Here is a 12,408-nt window from a genome sequence, read left to right on the forward strand (position 1 = left end):
TCAACAAAGCAATGAATCCAGTGTTATTTCCATCTTAATAACTACTGTGTCAGTGTGTTTATTCCAGACCCTGACAGTATATTGTAGTCTTGTTGGACCATGTTAACGAGTCACAATGCATCTATTTGTGTTCAGTCAAACAAGTGCATTTATTACTCTGTTTGTGTGTGTGTGTGTGTGTGTGTGTGTGTCTGTAAGTATTTGTGTGTGTCAGTGTTCTAACCCTGCTTCATCCCTGTCAGACGCATTGACTACAAGCTGAAAAAGTCAGACAGCACCAAGTCCCTGCTGATCAAGTCTGAGCAGCTGTTGCGCATTGAAGACCATGACTTCACGATGAGACCAGGCTTTGGAGGTACGCCAGTCTAAGGGCATGGTGTGTGTTAGTGTGTACGCCTGTGTGTGCAAGATAGACTGTGAGGGATACATGAGTGCAAGTATCACCTTTTATATGGGCATAAATTAAAGGTAAATTAATATTTCTGGTAGAAGAAGCAAAAGATTTTTTAATAGAAGAGTGAAACATATGATGAAAACGTGCTTCTTGAAAACACTTGGCAGCAGTAGTGTGTGAGCCCGTCTGCAAGCAGGGACAAAGAAAAGGAAGTCAGCTGTGACAAACATCTCGTCTGTACCCTTTTACTCACCTTTAACTCCTTTCCTGTTCCATCATTTACAAGCAATTGTGGCTGCAGTTGATTTCTGAAGAATAATTTGGTGTGTGAGTTAGAACTAAAATAGCTGGCACTGGGGGTGCAGTGGTGCAGCGGGTTTGGTCCGTGCCTGCTCTCTGGTGGGTCTGGGGTTTGAGTCCCGCATGGGGTCCCTTGCAACGGACTGGCGTCTCGCCCTGGGTGTGTCCCCTCCCCCTCCTGTGTTGCCGGGTTAGGCTCCGGCTTGCCGCGACCCCGCTTAAGACAAATGGTTTCAGTCAGAGTGTGTGTGTGTGTGTGTGTGTGTGTGTGTGTGTGTGTGTGTGTGTGTGCGTATAAAAAGGTAGCAGCAGGGTAAAAGCTGCCTCTGTGCCCTTGAACGATGCAGGTTTGAATTCCACCACATGCTGTAGTAATGTTGATCAAGGCACCTACCCTGAACTATTACAGCTAATTAATAAGTGATGGATGGATAAGTAGTTATGCATCTGTATAAACTGCTAATTAATTACAAGTAGCTTAACATTGTAAGTGGCTTTGGAAGAAAATATCAAATAAACATACAGTATGTAAATGGGGGGGGGGGGGAGTGCGGTGGTGCGGTGGCGCTGTGGGTTGGACCAGATCCTGCTCTCCGGTGGGTCTGGGGTTCGAGGCCCACTTGGGATGCTTTGTGGCGGACTGGTGTCCTGTCCTGGGTGTGTCCCCCTCCGGCCCTACGCCCTGTGTTGCTGGGTTAGGCTCTGGCTCCCCGAGACCCCGTATGGGACAAGTGGTTCAGACGGTGTGTGTGTGTGAATGTCAAAAACAGGAAGAAAGAAAGAGAGAGAAAGAGTGTGAATAAGGAAGGAGAAGAAGGTACATGTAGAAATGGGACACGGACATAGCTGGGCTGAAACGTGGTGGTGGTGGAGGGGGACTAGAAGGCAGAGGGTGGACAGGAAGGAGGAAGGAGAAGAAGACCACAGTTCACTTTGTGTCAACATGGCACTGGTTCAGCTCAAGAAGATGATAGGCTGCAGGGATGAAATCCACACAGGAGGTCAACACTGCTTTTAACCCCTGAGAGACTCTTGAGCAAATATTTATCTTCTGCTGCTCAAAAGGGCAATGTTTAAAACTCTGACAATGTAAACTTCTAATGAGAGAATAAATAAAGGTTTACAAGTGGCTGGTAAAAGTGACTTAGATTTGATCTGATGTGACACTCATGAGTTCAACGATGTCAGTGTCACATGCTTCAGTTGGGTCTATATTAAAACACCCAGGTCTGGCTGTGGGGGAAATATGTGAACATGGTAAGCACCATCTTTTGCTTCAAAGAAACTGCTCGACAGCCCAGAGAAGAGAAGCACATGGAATGAATTCACTAGCTTTTCTTGTGATTCCTCTAGTTGCTGTCATCACTCCCCCACGACTTGTTGAGTTTGAACACAAAGTGGGTCATGGCGTCGCTGCTGCCATCCAGTCCGGGGCTCCTAAAGCACTGCTCAACCCTGTGTCCTGGCACAGCGCAGACAGCAGTTACACGGGATCCGTCTGGTACTCTAACACAGGGCAGTCGAGATTAGAGTCTATGCTCCCACATGTGAGCACAATATGGATTATAATCCTCATCTCTGTGTTTGAGCACAATGTGGATTATAATCCCCGTCTAGAGTGGTAGAGAGCCATGTGTTCTGTGCCGACCTGAGAGAACCCGGGCATCTTCTTACCATACTACTGGGAAAGATACTGCAAAATAGAACAACAGAACCAATATCTCACAGCAAGGAAAATCTGATAAAAAATAACCACAGATCAGAAAGAAATGAGTTTTTCAAGACCATGAATCTGCCTTGTTACCTTCTCTTTCTGTTTCTGTTCTGTATCATGTTTGACAGTTAGCTAGTGGGTGAAACACAGAATCAGACTTTCTTCCTGAGGTTACGAGGACTGATTCCTCAATATATGAACAAACTGGGACTGGAAGTCTGTACATAATTCATTTTTTGTTCATAATTAGTTTTGTCATTGATTTATCCACAGTAAAAAATTTTGGCTATACCTATAATAAACAACATGATATATATTTGCTGATTGCTGATTGTTGACCAATTTATCCCAAGACGTTATGCACTGGTGATCAAAAACACACAGAAATGTGCTGCAAACACTGTAGGAATGAGTTACCAAAATTTGCTCCATTAAAAAAACCCTGCTATACAAATGGGTAAATAATTGTAAGACGCTTTGGAGACTCAAACCATATCTTCCCTTTAGTCATTGTAAGGAAGGTAAAAATTGTTTGCAGATAAGATGGATGAGCTGGCAGCAGGGTGAAGACTCAGAAGGAACACCAGGAATGCAGTAACGTGCTTCACAGAGATGCGATCACATGAGCACATCACTGATTCCAGTGTGTTTGTAAATGGGTCTCAGACTGTGCGTGCAAACAGAAATCACCAGTGCAATGAAAAAAGGTGATGGGCTTGCTGTGTTTGTAAATGATAAATGATGTAAATTTAGTGATATCATGGTAAAAGAACAAATCTGCAATCCGAATGCTGAGCTGAGCTGACTGCTGTCAGCGTGTCCACATTATGCAGAAGTTTTATCATGTTATCTTTTCACAAATATCTTTTATATCTGTTTTTACATTCTGTCTGCAACCACAGTGGCAACAACACTTTATCCAAATAACTATCAGAAGACTTCAGACACAGCACCCAAATGCATTCATTGTGGTCTCAGGAGACTTTAAACATTTTACTCTGTCCACAACTCTGTCCACATTTAGGCCATTTGTCAAGTGTCATACAAGGGACAACAGGATTTTGGATCTGTTGTATGGTAATATTCCAGTACCTGGGGGGATACCATCATACCTGCCACAACTATATGTGCTGGCAACTCTCCCCCTTCCACGGGGCAATGTGTTTATCTTCACACAACCATGACCACAAACACCTCTCCTCCTTCTTTGTCTATGTCATACTTCAGCGCCTCAGTCTTGTCTGTCACCATCAACATGCTCACCCCGATACTGTTTTTTTACCAGATGAAGAAAGAGTTGAAGAGACTTTTCCGGGGAAAAGCTGGAGAGCCTGATGGCATTATTCTAAGGGTGTTGATTTAAGAGAGCAGCTATACAGAGTTTTTCCAGCATATGTTCAAGCAGAGCCTGGGCCTAGAAAGAGTCCTATTGAAAAGAAAACATCTTGGCCCCTTTTCCAAAGAATGAGCAACCATCAGGTTTGAATGAGCTAGTTGCTCTGAGCACACACATTGAAATGAGCATGGAAATGCTGGTACACTGTAATCCCTGGACAGGACTACACTGGACTCTCTCTAGCTTGCCTCCTGATTGGAGTCATCTGCTGTCATCTTGCTGCTGAACCTGTTCCTGCTGAACAAAGCCTACTTGCACTTGGATAATGCAGGCAACACTACGAAGATAATGTTTTTTTACTTTGCCAATGAATTCAATACCGTTCTCCACAGGTCTGGAGAGAAGCAACAGTCAGTGGAGGTAGATGCATCCATTTTCTTGTAGATTACAGCTTTCTTAACTGATAGCCTACAGTCCGCAGGATTGTGTCAGATGTGGTTGTGAGGAGCATATGGGCCTCTCAGTTGACAATTTTGGCTCCCTTCTTGGTTACCCTGTACATCTTGGACTTCTGGTACAGCCGGTAGTCGTGACATCTGTGGAATTTCTCGGTTGAAACAGCAATAGCCGGATATATTAGGGGCTGACATGAGAATGAGGAGGTTTTCTGAAAGACTTTGTTGAGTCGTGCAAAAGGAATCAGCTGTAGCTCCAAGATGGAAAGATAATGAAGTAGTGATGTACTTTGGGAGATTCAATGGTCCATTGTGTTCAGTAACCACCGATGGAGAAGAAATGGAGGTGGTGGGGATGCACATGTGTCATGCTGGAACAATGGAAGCCAGGGCGAAGGTGAGTAGGACCCAAACGCGGGTTCTGTTAATTAACAAACACGGCCAAGGAGCAAGACAAAGAGCAGTAGTCGGAGACAGGAAAGGGTTGGGCGATGAGTGTTCAGGATTTCTTGGAGCAGACAAGGGAAGTAAACGACGAGATGAAGTGAAGGTCAGTAGCCAGGAGATCAAGAACTTCAAAAGGACAGGAATCGTTGGACACACGGGAGTAGCGGTCGCTCAAGTAAGGTTCTGCAAGCAGGCGTGGAATCCCGGTCCTTTTATCCTGTGCTGTCTTCATGAGAGGCAGATGCGGGCAAGGTGCACGTGACAACATGCTCCTGGGGATGGACTTGGTCAACAAGCAGGAGTGGTCTAGCAGCCCTGAGGCTAAGAAGGGCACAAATCCCCTTTACTTTCTAAAAAGGCTCAGGTTTTTAGAGTATACAGGTCACCGTTGCAGATGTTCTACCAATCTACCAGTTTTAGCTGGTGCAGGCTTCTGTGAGGTCATTCCTGCCAACTGTCATCAGGCTCTACAATGAGTCCTCAGAGTAATCTCTTATCTATCTAAACATTGTAAGTTGCTGTGAAAAAAATGCATCAGCTGAATAAATAAATGTAAATGTTAATTTTAAAAAACAGATAAGGGAAGAAAATGCATTTGTAAATAAATGCATTGGATCACATTAGCATCTTCAAAAAATGCATAATTCAATTGTTTATAAGATGAGGAGCAACCATAAGAGTGAGTGGTGGTCATTTTCAGTCATGGAGTTGAATATGACCAATGTCAGGCTGCTTGCCTTCAGTTCTTAGTCCCTTCGTTGCTCCTTTGACATGATAACTGAACATGATGGTAACGAGTCATATGTTATATAAACTCCTCAGGTTCAGCCATTCCTGTGGGCATAGATGTGCAGGTTGAGAGCATCGACAGCATCTCAGAAGTCAACATGGTAGGAACCCTACTTTGCTTGTCTGCAGAAACAAATCAAAATGCTTTGTGACTGCATTTGTGTGTGAGTGTGTGTGAATGACTGCCTTTTTACAGATAGCTGTGTGTTGATCAGAAATTTAGGCATATGAATAAAAATACAGTATATATCCAATAAAAAAGTGAAGACATCACCATGCATCAAGTCGTACATTCATGCAGATGTATTTTTGCTGAACCTTATGTCATGCATGTATTCGTGCATGTATGCTCTCACGTGAATGTTTCTGTATGCGCATGGAAATATCTTTGTGTGTCTGTCCCTGTGTGTGTATCAACATCTGTCCGCATACATATGTCTGTGTATTTGTGTCTGCATGTGTGTATGTCTTTGTCTATGTGTGCATGTGTCTGTCTGCTCAAGGACTTCACCATGACTCTGTACCTGCGACACTACTGGCAAGACGACCGCCTCGCCTTCCCCTCCAGCAGCAACAAGAGCCGCACGTTTGATGCACGGCTGGTGAAGAAGATCTGGGTTCCCGATGTCTTCTTTGTTCATTCCAAACGCTCCTTCATCCATGACACAACCATGGAGAACATCATGCTCAGAGTTTACCCTGATGGAAACATCCTCTACAGCGTCAGGTATGGGGACATACCGCCTAAGAAGAGTCGTCTGTCCATAATGTGGGAAGGGTATCTCCAAATGATGTTTGTAAAGAATCTGAGACTTTGATGCTGTGATGAGTGTGAGATGCTGACAGTGTGTCTGAGATGCTGTTTGTTTTCACATTTTGTGTGCAAACGTGTGTATGCATACCTGAATAGGTGACACACATTTGTGACACCTATGTTGCAGAGTCACGGTCACTGCCCTATGTTCCATGGACTTTAGCAGGTTTCCTCTGGACACTCAGAACTGTTCTCTGGAGCTGGAGAGTTGTGAGTAACAGCAGTGCACATGTCCAACATGGTAACATATACAGAACAGAACAGTTTTGTTCACACATAGCACCAACTTCAGCATTATGGTGGTCAACAGAGCATCACACAGTGGGCCGATCAGGCAATGGATCATCAGCACATTAGAGTCTTTATGTTGCTGTCATCAGTGAATGAGAAGCCAGTACCCAGTCAGTATTATCGAATCAGAGCCTTGGATGAGAAATCTCCCTCACCTCCCTTTCTTCTCTCCTCTCTTAAAGACGCATACAATGAGAAAGACTTAATGCTCTACTGGAAGAATGGAAATGATTCATTAAGGACTGATGAGATTGTGCTCTCTCAGTTTTTTATTGAAGAGTTCAACCCTTCCTATGGGCTTTCATTCTACAGCAGTACAGGTACGTGTGTGTGTAAGCATGTGTGTGTCTGAGTTCGGTGGGCTTCAGTGATCAACGCTGAGAGAGGGAAGCTCCATAGCTTGATGGACAAGTTATCCTTGAACCTTCAACACAGAGCACTCCAGAGCCTCCCTCAGTTAGGACAGCTGGCTTCAGCCCCCTCAACCTGTGTGTGTGGCCCCCTCTGTCCAACATGCCTCTCTTCCCAGCATTCACTCTGGATAGCCTGTACAACCCTGCATATGTATACAGCCCAGGTTGCGTCACTTCAGTGTTTCTTCAGCTGCAGATCATTTCCAAATGTGTAGTTATGTTGCAAAGTATTGGCTAGTGTAAATGTATTACAATCTTTGCCTTTTAGGGTTAGGATTGGGGTTACAGTGTTAGGGTTAGGAACAGATTTTACCCAGTCACAGTGGTATTTTCATCATGCAGAGAAAAACCTGCATTTATAAATGTTCACATGTACAGCAATATGCTTTTTTAACATGTTGCTGTATTGCAACGCATGCACAGTACTAAGAAGCAAATTTAGTGCAATATCTATAGCCTGAGACTATGCTGTAATGCATGTATAAATAGTACAGCTGTTTTTCCACTTGATGCCTTTTACATTTTGTGAATGAATTCCTTCAAGAATGCAGAAAGGGCTGCTCTTCCTCTTTCTTGGTCTTCTTCCTCTGGCTCAACATTGTGGTCTGGTATAACTGGCCTTCCTAACTGTCCGTTTATCTGTTGCAGGCTGGTGTAACTCTCTATTAGCTAATTTGTCCCTTAAAGTTAGAGCAGATTTGTACTCACTGTACCCTTTAGGGTGAAAACCCACTGAGGTCCAGATTGCTGGTTCCAATAGGAGGAAGTAGTGTGCCATTCACTGTCAATTCTATAGGCAGGTCCTTCAGTGATGTGAATCAGCAATATGGTGGTATCAAATAAGCAAGCAGTGCTTTGATAACGCAGTGTCTGTGTCCAGAACTCTTTGGCGGTTGTGGGCGTACTACCGTTGACTACTCTGAAAAGTGCAATTTCTCAAAAAAATTACTTTATTACATATAACAGAGTAAATGTAACTTGTTATCACCCACCTCTACTGGTATAATGCTCTTCATGACTGTCTGTCTCTTTATTGTAGGCTAGTGTAGGACTCTTCCTGACTCTGTTTCTCTCTCTGTCTCAGGCTGGTATAACAGGCTGTATATAAATTTCCTGCTCAGGAGGCACATCTTCTTCTTCATGCTGCAGACATATTTCCCCACCATGTTGATGGTAATGCTCTCCTGGGTGTCCTTCTGGATTGACAGGAGGGCCGTACCTGCCCGTGTCTCACTAGGTACTCATCTATATGTGTTACCATGTATCTCTGAATACTGTTTATACACTGGATGCTCAACGTACAAGTGGGACCGAAAGTGTATCAATACTTCTTGTTTACAACTTGAAAGTTACTTTTACCACTAAACCACAATGAATAAAAGCTTATTAGTATATACATCCATGGATGTGGCTACATGGGCAGGACAGACACTAAGGGCATCAGGTTTTCAAAACTAAAATAATGTTTTTAATAACAATACCAAACCCCCATGAGACATAACAGAAACAGCCGAAAACCAATTGGGTACAAAACGATGCACCCTACTCCAGAGAGCCCCATTCACCTTCTTCTCTCACTGCAAGTCTCTCTTCCAGCCCTCAGACCAGGTACTTAAATGTCTCAGTTGTCAACATTTTACTTCAATAATTTCATCAGCTTTGAGCTACATGTGCAGTGCTCTAACCTTGCTGCTCATCACTGACACACAAGAACACCAGACACAAGCTGTAAACATTGTGGAAGTGCACTTAATAAAGGCAATCTTATTCAGTCTGGCTAAAAAACACAGGTTATATTTGTTATGCTATAAACAGAAATTTTACAAAATAGGCATTCAAGCAAAATGCAGTAAAAGCCCATGTATTGTTACGTGACAGCTGTGTGGAACGATCCACTAGCTGCCTTCAGAAGAGGGCTCCAAACCAAAAGCTTAGTGTTTATCACTCAATGACATCTAAGTCCACAACATTAGCATCACACAATAGAGAATATACACCTAAATGTTTCTGTCTGTCTCACCTGCACAGGTATCACCACTGTGCTGACTATGTCCACCATCATCACTGGTGTGTCCGCCTCCATGCCCCAGGTGTCCTATGTCAAAGCTGTGGACATCTACCTGTGGACCAGTTTCCTCTTTGTCTTCTTGTCTGTCATCGAGTACGCTGCCGTCAATTACTTCACCACCGTCGAGGAGATGAAGAAGCTCACAGGGGGAAAGGTTATTCTAACATGGGTCAGGGGTCATGGGTTTGAGTGGTCTAAGACAGGGGTACTCAAGTTCAGAGGCCAAGCGGGCCACATTTAAACCACCTAAAATGCAAAGGGCCACAAATTACAATTTGCGTCATAAGACTTTATTTAAGACAATATTTGCAGTTTTACTGTTTTAGAAATGCAGTTTATTACTTATCTAAGTCTTGCTTGTCCTTGTCCTATTTAAAATAGTACTGAACATGAAAATAAAAAAAAATCTGGAACAAAAAAGTGAATTAACAGTTTGTTTTGCTATATTAATGCATAAAAAAATGCATTCATACTCAGAGTATTAAACAAACTCAGAATGTTCAAACTCAAAACAAGCCCTGATAAAAAGAAGTCCTTATTCCTAGTCGGAAATCTGAGTCTGCATTCTTTTCACATTGGTTTGCCACCTATCTCCGCAAAGGCAAATTCCATTTGCCATGCAGGGTTGAAAACTCTGTTTTCATTGTCAATCTTCCTTTTCTTTGACACCATCATTAGTTAATGTACAGTACGTGCACACATTTTCACAAGGTTTATGACAGATGAGGAGTCGTGATGATTTGTTGCCGATCAGGTTATTTTAACTTTCGCGGTTTCCGTAGCCATCGCCTAAAGGTGCACTATCGTTTTCGCACGACTTGTGATTAAATTCGTGACCAGGTATGTTGACCGCCATTAAATATAGGCTAATATTATCTTTATATTTTATATTTTAATATTTAACAACTGACACAATGTACACAATGCAAAGTGTCAGGAGTATCAACCGCATTTAAATGAGGCGAACATAAAGCCACACTGCCTAATATTTGCGCTTTGAGCGCAAATTATAATAAAAATACATTAATCTTCAGCATGACGCGGGCCAAAAAATTAATGCCGACGGGCCTGATGCGGCTCGCGGGCTGCCTGTTGAGTACCCCGGGTCTAAGAGATCCTTTTGCTGTCATTACGCTTCCAGCACTGAAAACTTTTTATTCCTTTTTGCTCAGCTGTTGCTCTCAGTGATTTATCAATCACTGTCCCACATCATAAACTGTGGTCTAAGTGGAGCACTTCAAAAAATAATATTTATATGTTATATATACAGTAACCAATATAACACTGAGAGATGCATCAGTCCTCCACTAGGACACAAGGGAATGGCTGGATTGTGTAGTGTATTCAAAATGATTGTTTTTCCTCCCCAAATTCCATGCCTCACTGTATTTTTGGAGGATATTAACTCATCTGACTGGGAGCATTGAGTCATTCGGATTTCCGCGTTGCTGTTCTTGTTACTTGTAAATGAACTGTTAAGGACATGACCACGGAGGAATGCAGTGTCTCCCTCTGCTGCTTACATTTGTGCATTTAACGTTACACCACAGAGTAAACAAAAGTGCATCAACAGATGAAGAGCTTTAGATACACACACAGGATTATAATAGCACAGCTAATTTGTCTGATACCACCATGCTGCTGCTGCAGATCATTCTAGTAGCTGAAGGTAGAAGTGATATTAAAACAGCAAATACAGAGATAAACGTAGCAGGTGGTTTTGGGCGTGTTTATGAAGCTATTAGGAGAGAAATGGATCTAAAAGAGATGTATTTGGAACCCTTCTTCAATGATCTTTGTGAGTGAGACCAGCAGCTGATCAGAGGTACAGCTGACCAGAGGAGCACAGTGCTCTTTCTGGGGTGTAAGCAATGATCAGGTCCTGTAGGTATTGAGGAACAGATCCATTGATGGTATTACAGGCTGTGAATGGAGTGTTGAACATGATACGGGCAACGACAGGAAGCCAGTGAAGAGAGACAAGGGGCTGAGATACATGGGAATGCTTTCGCAGGTCAAACACAACTTGTGTAGCAACATTTTGGATCAATTGTTTACACACATTTAAATTGTTTATTCACAGGCAACACAATCACAGTTGCATTAAACAACACAGGTTTAAACCTTATCATCTTGACATTCATGGTATGAAGCATATTTTTCAGAAAGTCACCGCTCAATTCAGGACCATCCACAAACCTTCGGTAATCATTTTAAATCAACATAAAGACAAAGGAAAGCAAGGACCACCTCTTTGACATCATTCTGGAAATTAATTAATTAAGTGTTTTAAATGTTCTTTGAAGGTTCTCCCTGTGCTCTGGACTATGATATTGTAGTTTAGATGCGAATGAGACCACCCTTTCTCACCAAGTCTCTGTCTCCTCGCAGCTCCCTGCCTCCTTCAATGCCACGCAAGCCATGGCCTTTGATGGCTGCTTCCACGACAATGATATCGACCTCCCCTCCTTCCCCGAGATTCCCAACCCCGATTGTGACCGACGGCCGCCCCCCCGCAGCGCGGCTGAGCCCCCGCCAACGGAGGGCACTAGGCTGTGCCGCAAACGATCCTTCAGAAGCAAGATCAACTTTGTCATGAGCAACAGCTACATGATCGACTCCTACTCGCGTATCCTCTTCCCCCTGGCCTACCTGCTCTTCAACATCATCTACTGGAGCATGTACTCTTAGACAAGGGTAATCACAGTAAGGGCCACACTGGCACTCACAAAAACAGAACCAGTTTTCATAAGAATGGCATGCACAGCCCTGGTAGTTATAATCACAGAAGAGGTACCCATAAACCCAGAATCAGTAATCATAAAGCCAGAAGTGGTATTCTTAACCCAAAATCATAAATCAAGAAGACAGTAGTACTTCTTACAAACACAGCACCTGTACTCAGATGCATAACTGATGCTCATTAATACAGTGCAAGTACTTATAAAGACACCACTGGTTCTCAAAAATACAACAGCGTTACTCATAAATAGAGCACAAGTACTCAGCTGCTCAGAATACCACTAGGGTTTCACTTGATAAAGAGTCCATATATGTTCTTGATGGATCCCCACTGCAGAAAGGGAAATAAAGGGTCCAAACTTTTTTTCCTGCTCATTGCATATTTTGTGGAGCAACAGATATTATACAATAAATATTATCTGATATTTATATGAAATATATGACATTCATGGAAGGTTTCTTCATCTTTTTTGTTTTCCTGTTTTTGTACCTTATGTTAATGTGAAAAGCCACCTCAATTTCACTACTTGATATGCTGTTTCTGATATAGCAGGCATGTGTTCCACTTTGTCTCTGACTTATTTTGTTTCTAAACTCTTGCTTTCATGATCCTGAGGTATCACGCTTGTGGTTTCATGCATCATT

General features: G+C 42.9%; 1 protein-coding gene across 1 annotated transcript; it reads left to right on the forward strand.

Annotated features, from left to right (window-relative positions):
* Window positions 1-286: 286 nt before the first annotated feature.
* LOC108923801 (gamma-aminobutyric acid receptor subunit rho-3-like) lies at window positions 287-12,187 on the forward strand. The gene is made up of 8 exons (XM_018734772.2): window positions 287-355; window positions 5,469-5,536; window positions 6,004-6,162; window positions 6,377-6,459; window positions 6,723-6,860; window positions 8,038-8,190; window positions 8,982-9,175; window positions 11,413-12,187. Exons 2-8 carry the CDS (start codon window positions 5,493-5,495, stop codon window positions 11,710-11,712), a joined length of 1,071 nt encoding a protein of 356 aa, XP_018590288.1. The 5' UTR covers window positions 287-355; window positions 5,469-5,492; the 3' UTR covers window positions 11,713-12,187.
* Window positions 12,188-12,408: the final 221 nt, after the last annotated feature.

The sequence above is a fragment of the Scleropages formosus genome, chromosome 3 (genome assembly GCF_900964775.1).
Source record: "Scleropages formosus chromosome 3, fSclFor1.1, whole genome shotgun sequence".
In the NCBI taxonomy this organism is placed as follows: Eukaryota; Metazoa; Chordata; class Actinopteri; order Osteoglossiformes; family Osteoglossidae; genus Scleropages; species Scleropages formosus.

What these genes read in the sequence shown, in the direction of transcription:
- LOC108923801 (XM_018734772.2), top strand. Translation starts at nt 5,493, where the DNA reads ATGTGCAGGTTGAGAGCATCGACAGCATCTCAGAAGTCAACATG. An exon ending in AACATCCTCTACAGCGTCAG is followed by an intron (nt 6,163 to 6,376) that starts GTATGGGGACAT and finishes CCTATGTTGCAG; the next exon opens with AGTCACGGTCACTGCCCTAT. An exon ending in ACCTGCCCGTGTCTCACTAG is followed by an intron (nt 8,191 to 8,981) that starts GTACTCATCTAT and finishes TCACCTGCACAG; the next exon opens with GTATCACCACTGTGCTGACT.